Here is a 12,597-nt window from a genome sequence, read left to right on the forward strand (position 1 = left end):
GATTAGAAACATGGGAGGAATAGCTGGAATTAGGGGAAAACAAATTTTTAAAGTAAATAGTATTAATATATTTCTTTCTTGAAAAGTTCTTCATGAACTAAGCACACCCTCCTGCTATTTCCTGTCCACTCCTGCAATTCAAAAGGCAACTCTGTACTTCTAGAACACACACCTGTGATATACATTTTGAAGGGATAAACGAAGAGGTGATGAACCGAAAGAAATTACATAGTTTGTCAAATAATCTATTGTATAACAATTGATAATTATATTTAGCATTTGACAAACTCCAGCTAGCTATTTTTCTGGGTTTAATGGTGATAAAATGATAAGACCTATATCAGGGTCCAAAGCAAAATATATTAATTTGGTTTCTTTTCCATTACTATTAGACACTTCATAACTGGGTGCAACTGCTCAAGAGTTATCTAGTTTTGAGAACAATTCAGTTCTCACTATCAGGGAAGGTGCTCATTTAAAATACTACTTTACACCCAGATTCTGTAATGACTTACATACATGCAATAGAACTACTCACATGAATAGTTAGGCATGTACTTAAGTCTTGTGTGCACAAATATTCATCCAAACTGTGCAACAGTAAGAAACATTACAACTAAATGTCTCAAATGAAAACTAGTTTTGTATATTGATTTTTAAACATTTGATTATTCAGTGAGCTTTTCTCATGTTCTCATATTTAAACTAATGGAATTTAAAAAAATCACATTACAAAAGGAAAAAAAAAAGACTCAGTACCATCACTGCCGTAACAGTATCATTATAATCTCCTTCCATTTATTCCTATTATATATTTATAAAAACATTTAGCAGGAGAGCATTATCCATGAGGACATTATAAAACTACATATCTTTCACTATTACTCTCACAACCTAACATGCTATTGCTCTTTTATTTTATTTACGAATATTTACTAATATAATCAAAGTTTATGCTGAACAACAGTGGCAACAGAAAAGCACAGCCTTCATTCCACTTCTGAAATATGGGGAGAAACTAAATTGATTGAAAGCAAAATTGAGGGATAGTTTGGGGTTTTTTGGGGGGTGGGGTGGGTGTCTGAGTTTTTAATAAAGCATGTTTCACTTGAAGGGAAATGCTGTCATGGCATTTCAAATGCTGACTAATATCTTATATTTCTCATTTACAATAACCCCTTGTAAGGCTGAAGCTGATTTTCTTACCAATCTATTTCCTTCTTTGTAAGTACACATCTATTTATTATAGGACTGAAGAATGTTCATACGTACCGGACTGTTTGTATTTATTTTTTTTAAAAGAGCACTGAAGTTTCAGGAAAAACCTACACACATGAACGATTACATGTCCCTCAGCAAACAGATGCAAGTAAAACAGTCAAATTTCGAGCATAGCTGGCTGGAAAACATCTCTTTAAATGTACCAAAATGTCTTATGAATTTACAGTCACACATTTTCTAGAACAGGTAACACTTAAAATCAGAGAATTCACCTTTAAGATTTGAAGTGTTAGTACACAAAAGAAATGCCTCAAACCACAGTACCAAAAAACCAGAAACATGCAATTTCATTTAAAATGTCTTTTTTCAATTTATGGATGATTTACTACATCCATAAAAGTGAGGGACTGATAGAACTAGCTTAATAGACGCACAGGGCAGGCAGATGTCATGTAAATGCCCTCACATTGTTCTGTCAGTGCACCTCAGTACTAAGCTATGCCACCACTGCTGTTCCAAGCCATCTTCCTCTCACATGAAAAAAGCCAATAGTGAAAATTTTAAAAATATTTGGTCATGTCACTTTCAGGGGGTTGCACAGGTTTAAGTGCAGAACGTGTCCCAGTATTCTTACAGAGCTTGATTCTGAACCACTGAAATCAACGGGAGTTTAGCCATTGACTTCAATGGGAGCACAGCATCAGAAGCATAAACTGTATTTACAAATGAAAAATTAAATTTTAAAGGATAAAAAAAGTTAGTTTCATTAGACAGGTTATGAATTAAATATGTTCTGTTGTGAGAATTGTTTTTTTGTCTTGTACACAGTAGTCTTATTAGTTATTAAGTAATTTTTATTTACAGTAGTGCAGCTATATATATATATTTATAGATATACATAAACAGCAGACACGACATTCCTTCATGCTTGTGATCTGAGGTTACCCACAGTTCCACTCGAGTTACCTGGCTGTCTATCTTCTGCCTGACCCCTGAAGCGACGCCTGCGGCTACGATTGCGTCGCTGGGGTTTTTTGTCACTATCATCTGCAATTGCAAAGTTTACCATGAACTATTCTGACGATAAAGCTGTTTTTCTTCAGTAGTTTAAGGATGGGCACAGATTGCTTTTATTAACATGGAAGACAAAATAAGATACACTGAAAGAAAATGGAATTTTGAATTGGAAACATTCAAAATTGATTAGAAACTTGGATCTTTCACAGTTTGGTCCAGATTCAGTAAAACACTCAAGCACATGCTTCACTTTAAGCATACACTTAAGTTTACTTTGCTGAATCAATGCCTGCATGTGGTTTCTGAACAAATAATAAATCAAATATAAACTTGCTACTAGACTACTAACAAGCTGATCATCAGCCCCACATCACTGGAAAGTTAAGTTTTCCTTACGTTTGCAGTAAGATTTGTCTGACCTCAATGTCACCACAAAACAGATGATTCTTTTCAGTGGGCATCTTTATACTTTTGATATGTGGGAGACAATTATATTCTGGATACTAGCCCCATGTTCCTCAAGGCCCCCAGATCCAGGAAAGCACCCCATTCAGGAAAGCACTTATGCAAATACTGAAGTGAATGGGGCTTATTCAGGGAAAGCACTTAAGCATAGGCTGAATGGGGTCAGACAAACAGGTGTTTAAGTGGTTTCTTAAATTGAGGTTCAAGTTGCCAAGGGTTAAGGAAGTAGAATTCTGGCCCAAGGAGAACCAAAAGTGCCTTGTTTCTCTAATCAGCCTCAGAAAGCACTAACTTAAACAGCAATACTGACAGGAACCAAAGCAGACCCACGAAGGCTCTGTTAGCCAGAAGTATTATGGACATGGTATAGGATAGCAGTAGAGACCAGTAAGAGAAGGAAACCTCATGGTACTTCCATGGATGTGGAAGACTTTTCACCGAAAGAGAAAAAGTTAGATAATACATTAATAATTATTTTTTAATCAAAAATAGATTTTCCACTTTTCAGAACAATCTTTTGTGAGTTCACTCACTCTGTGGTTCTGTTTCCCAATTGATAACATACCTAAGCCATTCTCATTAACAGAAGCAGTGTCAGATTCTGTCATTCCATCCATCAGAACAGCATCTTCATCAGTCCTTCGCCTGCGTGACCGCCTACGACGGTTAGTACTGTGATGAGATTCACTGGCATCAGTGTCCACAGTCTGGTCTGACTCTGTGTTATCAAGTAAGCTGTAAGGGTTGCTGTCCGGATCTTTAAGCACTAAATATCATACGGAAAAGGTCCATCTAAGACAAACTTCAGTTACAAATAGTGGGTCATCCTGACGTCATTATACATTTTAAAATACAAAAATGTATAAAATCATGCAGCACATTGCCATACAAAACAGTTACGGTTTTATGCTAGTTACTTTGGGCTTTTTCACTAGTTCTGATAATCCAACAGGGTGTATTCTAGGGCACCATAGCACAGTAGAACATGTCAGCATATTATCAAGAGACCCTGAATGTAATATTTAAAAAACTTTTAGAACATTAGTTTTTAATCCATTTATTTGCTGAATGGCCCTCTACACCTAGTTAGCAGATACATACATGTGGGGCTTCCAATGTCACAGCCCTGCTCACTCGCTCACCAGACAGGAGAGTGGGAGCCACCAAGGGCAGGAACTGTTCAGCAGTGCCCTGCAGTCGGGGGCTTGTCCTATTTGCAGTCCTGGCAGGGGGTCTCTGCTCTACTGGGCCAGGACTGCAACCTCCCCTACACATTGTGCCCTGGTGTCTTGGGCCCTCTGGCCATGCAGGAAGCCCCCTGTAGGTCTGGTGTCAGTGCTGGGAGCCCCCTGCAGCCACACTGTCAGCACTGACCTTACCCTACCCCTATACCTACCCTCCTTAATTTCTAGCAACTGTAAAAATAAATACATAGTTAAATATAAAAATCAGTAACAGTCAAATTCTTCCACGTCTAATTATCTGTGTGGGTTGGTGAAGGGGTGAGGACTAGGAGTAAAGGTTTAGTGAGAGACGGGATGAAAAGCAAAGCCCTTAAACTTTCCACAACATGGTGCATAAAACAAGCAAATCCTGACATGACTGTACATGACTTACATGATCCAACTGTAAATATGTCAATTTTGATAGTTAGCTTGCAATATACAGCCTGCTATTTTTTTTAAAAGTTGCAATATTTCAAAAAAATATATACATACTTTAAAATAGTGATTTACTTAATTTAAGAAGAGAAAATACAGCCAGTTGTCTGCAATAAAAATTAAACCCAAAATATATTTCAACACACTACCAGAGCTAATGGATGACTTCCCACCACGTGGTCCACCACGTCCACGACCCCCAGAAACACTACGCCCTCTTCCTCCAGGACGTCTTCTGCTGTCCCGCTGATGTCGGCTCTCCCGGTCATCTTCTCCTGCCAGTGACCAATCGCTCAATTCATCTTTTCTCTCAGATTCAGTTTCAGAGGGATTTGACAGCTCAGAGTTTGTACCTTTAACAGTATAAAAAAGAAAAAGAGATAGACATGAAATTTGTGGTCACTTTCTGGCTTCAGATGCACATAGGAATCCCACTGACCACAGGGATCCATGTGTATCTGATATAAAAATAAGTTTCTTAGGTTTTAACTGATATTTAGCTACTCTCTAAAAAACTCTTAGTTTTGTTTTGGAATAACAAGAGAAACGTGCGGTCAGCGATTTATTATGCAATTTTAGTGATTGACAAGTGCAATTCATGCATAACATACATTATTTTGTCTTTCCATACATGGACACAAGCACTGAGAGATTAATTCCATCTATATGTACACATGTGGGCTATAGAATCCAGTTTCTAGGCAACTTCTCTGAAAATTCTCAGAGTTACCACCTTATAGAGTTGCTAAGCAACTACTCAATCATGCAACTACTGTAATGCTGGTTTGAACAACTTTACTACTATGTTAAATTATATCCATAAATCTCAATCTGATACCTCTGGGTAACAAACTCTCCGTAATTTTCTACTGGATTAAAAACACAGCTCCTGCCTTTTTAAGCACTCAGACACTGAAGTAATCAGGGATAAAAATATTTTGGCCACTTGTGATTATCTCATGAAGGTACACCTTGAAAACTGAACTCCCTGAGATAAAAGAGTTTGTTATGTAGTACATCAAGATACTGGCAACTGAACAGCACCCATTCCAGTTTAGTACACAATTCACCAAGAGTACAAAATAGTTTAACCTCTGGCACATGGAAGCAATATTTTTTGGTGTGGACAGTAGGCACAAATCATCAGTGCTTAGCACAGGGAACTCTGGACTTACTGGCATCAGGATTAAACAAAGATCATGCTAATTGCTGGTTCAATATTCCAAAAAGTAGTTGAAAAATTCTAAAATGACAACCTTAATCATAAGATTAAAATCATAGAATTGTAGGACTGGAAGGTTTTCTAATCCAGTCTCTTGCACTCAAGGCAGGACTAAGTATTATCTAGAGCATTCCTGGCAGGTGTTTGTCTAACCTGATTTTAAATATCTCCAATGACACAGATTCCACAACCTCCCGAAGCAATTTGTTCCAGTGCTTAACTACCCTGAGAGGAAGTTTTTCCTAATGTCCAACCTAAATCTCCCTTGCTGCAATTTAAGCCCATTGCTTCTTGGCCTATCCTCAGAGGTTAAGATAACAATTTTTCTCCCTCCTCCTTGTAACAACCTTCTATGTACTTGAAAACTGTTACTATGTCCCCCGTCAGTCTTCCTTCTCAGACTAAACAAACCCAATTTTTTCATTCTTCCCTCATAGGTCATGTTTTGTAGACCTTTAATCATTTTTGTTGGTCTTCTATGGAATCTCTCCAATTCGTCCACATCTTTCCCGAAATGTGGCATCCAGAACTGGACACAATACTCCAGCTGAGGCCTAATCAGCACAGAGTAGAACGGAAAAATTACTTCTCGTGTCTTGCTTACAATACTCCTGCTAATACATCCCAGAATGATGGTTGCTTTTTTTGCAACAGTGTTACACTGTTCACTTATATTTAGCTTGCAATCCACTAAGATCCCCAGACCCCTTTCCACAGTACTCCTTCCTAGGCAGTCATTTCCAATTTTGTATGTGCACAACTGATTGTTCCTTCCTAAGTGGAGTACTTTGAATTTCTCCTCATTGAATTTCATCCTATTTACTTCAGACCATTTCTCCAGTTTGTCCAGATCATTTTGAATTCTAATCCTATCCTCCGAAGTACTTGCAACCCCTCCCGGTTTGGTATTGTCCGCAAACTTTATAAATGTACTCTCTATGCCATTATCTAAATAATTGATGAAGATATTGAACAGAATGGGAGCCAGAATTGATCCCTGAGGGCCCCCATTTGATATGCCCTTCCAACTTGACTGAACCACTGATGAGTTCAGGATCCTGACACAGGGAAGAAAGGTAAGCAGCAGGATACGGACCCTGGACTTCAGGAAAGCAGACTTCGACTCCCTCAGGGAATGGATGGGTAGGATCCCCTGGGGGACTAACATGAAGGGGAAAGGAGTCCAGGAGAGCTGGCTGTATTTCAAGGAATCCCTGGTGAGGTTACAGGGACAAACCATCCCGATGTGTCGAAAGAATAGTAAATATGGCAGGCGACCAGCTTGGCTTAACGGTGAAATCCTAGCGGATCTTAAGCATAAAAAAGAAGCTTACAAGAAGTGGAAGGTTGAACATGTGACCAGGGAAGAGTATAAAAATATTGCTCGGGCATGTAGGAATGAAATTAGGAGGGCCAAATCGCACCTGGAGCTGCAGCTAGCGAGAGATGTTAAGAGTAACAAGAAGGGTTTCTTCAGGTATGTTGGCAACAAGAAGAAAGCCAAGGAAAGTGTGGGCCCCTTAATGAATGAGGGAGGCAACCTAGTGACAGAGGATGTGGAAAAAGCTAATGTACTCAATGCTTTTTTTGCCTCTGTCTTCACTAACAAGATCAGCTCCCAGACTGCTGCGCTGGGCATCACAACATGGGGAATAGATGGCCAGCCCTCTGTGGAGAAAGAGGTGGTTAGGGACTATTTAGAAAAGCTGGACGTGCACAAGTCCATGGGCCGGACGAGTTGCATCCGAGAGTGCTAAAGGAACTGGTGGCTGTGATTGCAGAGCCATTGGCCATTATCTTTGAAAACTTGTGGCGAACGGGGGAAGTCCCGGATGACTGGAAAAAGGCTAATGTAGTGCCAATCTTTAAAAAAGGGAAGAAGGAGGATCCTGGGAACTACAGGCCAGTGAGCCTCACTTCAGTCCCCGGAAAAATCATGGAGCAGGTCCTCAAAGAATCAATCCTGAAGCACTTACATGAGAGGAAAGTGATCAGGAACAGTCAGCATGGATTCACCAAGGGAAGGTCATGCCTGACTAATCTAATCGCCTTCTATGATGAGATTACTGGTTCCGTGGATGAAGGGAAAGCAGTGGATGTATTGTATCTTGACTTTAGCAAAGCTTTTGACATGGTCTCCCACAGTATTCTTGTCAGCAAGTTAAAGAAGTATGGGCTGGATGAATGCACTATAAGGTGGGTAGAAAGTTGGCTAGATTGTCGGGCTCAACGGGTACTGATCAATGGCTCCATGTCTAGTTGGCAGCTGGTGTCAAGTGGAGTGCCCCAGGGGTCGGTCCTGGGGCCGGTTTTGTTCAATATCTTCATAAATGATCTGGAGGATGGTGTGGATTGCACTCTCAGCAAATTTCCGGATGATACTAAACTGGGAGGAGTGGTAGATACGCTGGAGGGCAGGGATAGGATACAGAGGGACCTAGACAAATTGGAGGATTGGGCCAAAAGAAATCTGATGAGGTTCAATAAGGATAAGTGCAGGGTCCTGCACTTAGGACGGAAGAACCCAATGCACAGCTACAGACTAGGGACCGAATGGCTAGGCAGCAGTTCTGTGGAAAAGGACCTAGGGGTGACAGTGGACGAGAAGCTGGATATGAGTCAGCAGTGTGCCCTTGTTGCCAAGAAGGCCAATGGCATTTTGGGATGTATAAGTAGGGGCATAGCGAGCAGATCGAGGACGTGATCGTTCCCCTCTATTCGACATTGGTGAGGCCTCATCTGGAGTACTGTGTCCAGGTTTGGGCCCCACACTACAAGAAGGATGTGGATAAATTGGAGAGAGTCCAGCGAAGGGCAACAAAAATGATTAGGGGACTGGAACACATGACTTATGAGGAGAGGCTGAGGGAACTGGGATTGTTTAGTCTGCGGAAGAGAAGAATGAGGGGGGATTTGATAGCTGCTTTCAACTACCTGAGAGGTAGTTCCAGAGAGGATGGTTCTAGACTATTCTCAGTGGTGGAAGAGGACAGGACAAGGAGTAATGGTCTCAAGTTGCAGTGGGGGAGGTTTAGGTTGGATATTAGGAAAAACTTTTTCACTAGGAGGGTGGTGAAACACTGGAATGCGTTGCCTAGGAAGGTGGTGGAATCTCCTTCCTTAGAAGTTTTTAAGGTCAGGCCTGACAAAGCTCTGGCTGGGATGATTTAATTGGGGATGGGTCCTGCTTTTGAGCAGGGGGCTGGACTAGATGACCTCCTGAGGTCCCTTCCAACCCTGATATTCTATGATTCTATGATTACTCTCTGGGAACGGTTTTCCAACTAGTTTTGCACCCACCTTATAGTAGCTCCATCTAGGTTGTATTTCCCTAGTTTGTTTATGAGAAGGTCATGTGAGATAGTATCAAAAGTCTTACTAAGGTAAAGATATACCACAACTGCCACTTCCCCCCCATCCACAAGGCTTCATTACAAACTCTTTCCCAGTTTAGAAACAGAAAAGAGGCATACCTGAGCCCAATCATAAAATAATTTTTTTAATAATTACAGGCACTCTCTTTCCTGAATGTTATTTTTTTCCATATCACCTAGAATTACTCCACAAATTACTACAGAAACAAACGTGACGTATGTTTATGGTTTTGTAGCGTCTTTTGTTCTGAAGGATCAAAGTGCTCCATAAAACCATGTATATAAGGCATGTCTATCCAGCACTGAAATGCAGCCACTTCTTGGTTGGAAAAGGCAGTAAGTCTCAGTCAGCAGCACTTCACAATAGATTCTGTGTGATTTTTCTTTTTAAGTAAATGAGGGGAATTCAGTAAGATCTCTAATTAAAACTACATGGGAAATCTTAAAGAGCCCTGCTGAGCCAAAAGGAGGCGAGGAGACTTACAGGGAGTTAAAAACCAACCGGTGGTTCTGCACTAGATTTTCAGAGTTCTTAAGAATGCCACCCTGAGTTGGGGGAAACTGGGGAGAAACCTTAAGAGGTAAATCGGGCGTAGAGTAACTCAGTCTCAGAACCTTAAAAAAGAACACAGGAATTTTCTGACTAGTTTTAGTCAGGAAACTCTGAAGAGAGTGCTACCTGTTTATAATTATTTTTAGTCTTTAAAATCAATGCAGTGATATAAAAGAAGCACAGCCAGAGACTCCTCATTTGTTTTGGTTGCAACCGAAAACATGTATGTAAATCTGACACTCAATAGATGGTTTTCTTTGCTTAACTTGCGTCTTGTTCTGAGTTTTTGTACAGTTGCACAGACCATTTCCCTGACACACCTTAATATTATATAACTATACTATTGTCAAAGGGCATGTTCTCACCAAGTTCAGTGACTGGATTTTCATTTCATTTTAATTTTTCTTCAATTTAAAACATCTTTTCAATAGGAATGCAAACAAAAAGGATCTTCATAAGGCCTCATGGTCATTTGAGATGCTATGTTAATAATTAAGGTGCTCTACCTCCTATGTTAGCCAAGCTTTGCAGTCACTCAAGTGTGTTCCACGCTATAAGTAAGGCTACGTTTTAGTCACGGGTATTTTTAGTAAAAATGGACAAGTCATGCACAGTAAACAAAAATTTACGCCCCATGACCTGTTCATGACTTATACTATATACCCTTGACTAAAACTTGGCGGGGGGGGGGGGGGGGGGGAGAAGGCCAGGGGCACTGCATGTGTGTGGGGTGGGAGGCAGAGAGGAAGAGGGCTGCAGGGATGGTGCCTGCAGGCGGAGGCAGCACACAGAGCCGCCTGGCTGAGCCTCCGCGTAGGAGCTGAACATGCCAGTTGCTTCCAAGGAGCTCCCCCTGCAGGTAAGTGCCGCCCAGAGTCCTCACCCTCTCCTGCACCCCAACCCCCTGCCTCAGCCCTGAGCCCTCTCCCACACCCAAACTCCTGCTGCTGAGGGGCACGGGCGCAATGGCCCAAGACTGCCCCAGCAGCAGCCGGTGCAGCTGGCCTGGGGGCCGCCCGAGCTGCTCAGGCAGCCCCTGGCCTAGTCACACTGGCCACTGCAGAAGTCTCGGAAAGTCATGGAATTCATGACTTCCGTGACCTCTGTGACAGACTAATAGCATTAGCTGTAAGTAACTTATCTAAAAATGGAATATATATTTATAAATAAACCGCAGCATCATTTTCCTAGGCAGAAGTTTCCATATCTGTTCTGTAATTTAAAAATACTCACCATAACCAGATGTATAATTGGGGCCTCTGCGACCTCTCCCTCTTCCACTATATGACCTGGACCCTTGTACTGAGGAGAGTGTACTCTCATCAGTAGTGTAGCCCTTTTCCTTTTCAGGACCTCTGGTGGAAGAAGGTCTGAAACCCATACCAATCTGACGCAGTTGTTCATCAATCTGGAGCCTCTCCATCCTTAGCTGTTCTACTTCCTATTTTCACAGAGATAAAATCATAACCAGTTTTATAGCATTATGATATGTTGTTAGAAAGTGAACTCAACCCCAGGTGTCATTTTAGCAGAGTTTGTTTAACAGGTTTTCAGCTCTCCCATTACCAATCAATACAACGTCATCTATTTGATAGCTGTCTGAAGGCCAGAGAAAGCCTTACGTAGCAGTGTATTTACTTTGCTTATGCTTCATTAATGCTTAATTCCTTCTTTATACTTTGTGCTTAGTTAAGCTGGAGTCAGCACATCACATGCAAAAACAGTTGACTGACCCATAACTGTTGTTGTTCTTCACGACATGTTATGCGTATATATATTCCCCATCAGTACACTGGGCACGCACCACCTAGAGTTAGAGAATGTTAGCTAGAGTTAGCTGTCAGATTGGCACATGTGTGTTGCACTCGCTCAAGCCATGGACTAAAAGTATAAAGGGTGGAGCCACTTTGACCCCTACTCAGTTCTTTCTGACAGGAATCCTGATGTCTTCAGACTCTGATGTAGCAGGCAAGGAATGCGGGTTGTGGAATATATATGTTCACAACACATCTTGAAGAAAAACAGTTACTGTCCAGTTGGAGATCATCTGTGCAGAAGCCACCTAACTGATGTTATCACTACTAAGAACACTGTCTTTGCAAACAAGTAAGAAAGGGCTCCAGAGCCTATGAGCCAGGCACCATGGGGAGCTCCAATTAGTAGCCACATGCATTAAGAAGGAACCAAGAAGGGGTGAGGATGACTCTGCTCTTTTATATCCTTTGTCCACAGCACAAGGACAGGGTACGTGTGCTGCTCTGATGAGTAATGCTAGCTTGCAGTCTCCAATTTGAGGGCACTGGGAATGCACACATATATGGAATTATATTCATGCAGAATCACTCAAAGGAGAACCTATGTTAAAATATTAAAATTGAACTGTTAAGTTAGGACATGCAAAAAATGTAGGTTAAAACACATTATCTCTGCTCCCTTGCATGTCTGCAAGACAATATGGTGAATTTTGAGATCACACACTTTTTATCAAATATATATATATTTATCAAAAATGTTCTCCTGCAGCCTTATTTTATTAACCTTATTTGTATTTTAGATAATCTGTGATCACATAATTTAAGGCCAACGTAATGCATATGTGCAAGGGAACAAAGTTGAAGCCATACATGCAACCTTAGGGCTAATCTTGAGAGAAACTGAACTTCTACTACTCCCACTGACGTAAAGGTGTTGCTCAAGAATGTAAGTATAAATTGATAATTTCCTCTAATAAGCATTTCCAAAATACAAAGATAAAAACATACCTTCAGGTAGGCAATATGGTATTCTAAAAGAACTTGGACATTTCCAATGTTTTCTTTAGTGCCAACAAATACGAATGGGACCATTCCCTGTAGAAACAAAACTACATAATCATTCTCAAAAAGAGCAACATATTATCAAAATCCCCACAAAAACCAACAACAAATTATCTGCCTAAGTATTGGAAATAAATTACAAACACCACGCATAACAATGTAGCCTGGACCGTGGGCTGTATACACTAGATACAGTCGGGGAAGGAGGCAACAGTGACAGACATTTCTGCACTTCTCTGAATCTCAGGCTACTGTAAGTTAGAGAAGC

At 40.9% G+C, this 12,597-nt stretch overlaps 1 protein-coding gene across 3 annotated transcripts in view; it reads right to left on the reverse strand.

Annotated features, from left to right (window-relative positions):
* The window catches only part of FXR1 (FMR1 autosomal homolog 1), a 68,006-nt gene that overhangs the window by 3,946 nt on the left and 51,463 nt on the right, over positions 1–12,597 (reverse strand). For 2 of the 3 annotated variants that reach the window (XM_073359288.1, XM_073359289.1), the window contains 4 exons: positions 12,276–12,362; positions 10,747–10,954; positions 4,514–4,717; positions 3,269–3,469 (listed from right to left, as the gene is read on the reverse strand). In XM_073359288.1, the coding sequence (XP_073215389.1) occupies positions 3,269–3,469; positions 4,514–4,717; positions 10,747–10,954; positions 12,276–12,362 (700 nt within the window). Of the gene's footprint in view, positions 1–2,187; positions 2,269–3,268; positions 3,470–4,513; positions 4,718–10,746; positions 10,955–12,275; positions 12,363–12,597 lie in introns of all 3 variants that reach the window. The other variant, XM_073359290.1, reaches the window with a different exon arrangement.

This window comes from Lepidochelys kempii, chromosome 9 (genome assembly GCF_965140265.1).
Source record: "Lepidochelys kempii isolate rLepKem1 chromosome 9, rLepKem1.hap2, whole genome shotgun sequence".
In the NCBI taxonomy this organism is placed as follows: Eukaryota; Metazoa; Chordata; order Testudines; family Cheloniidae; genus Lepidochelys; species Lepidochelys kempii.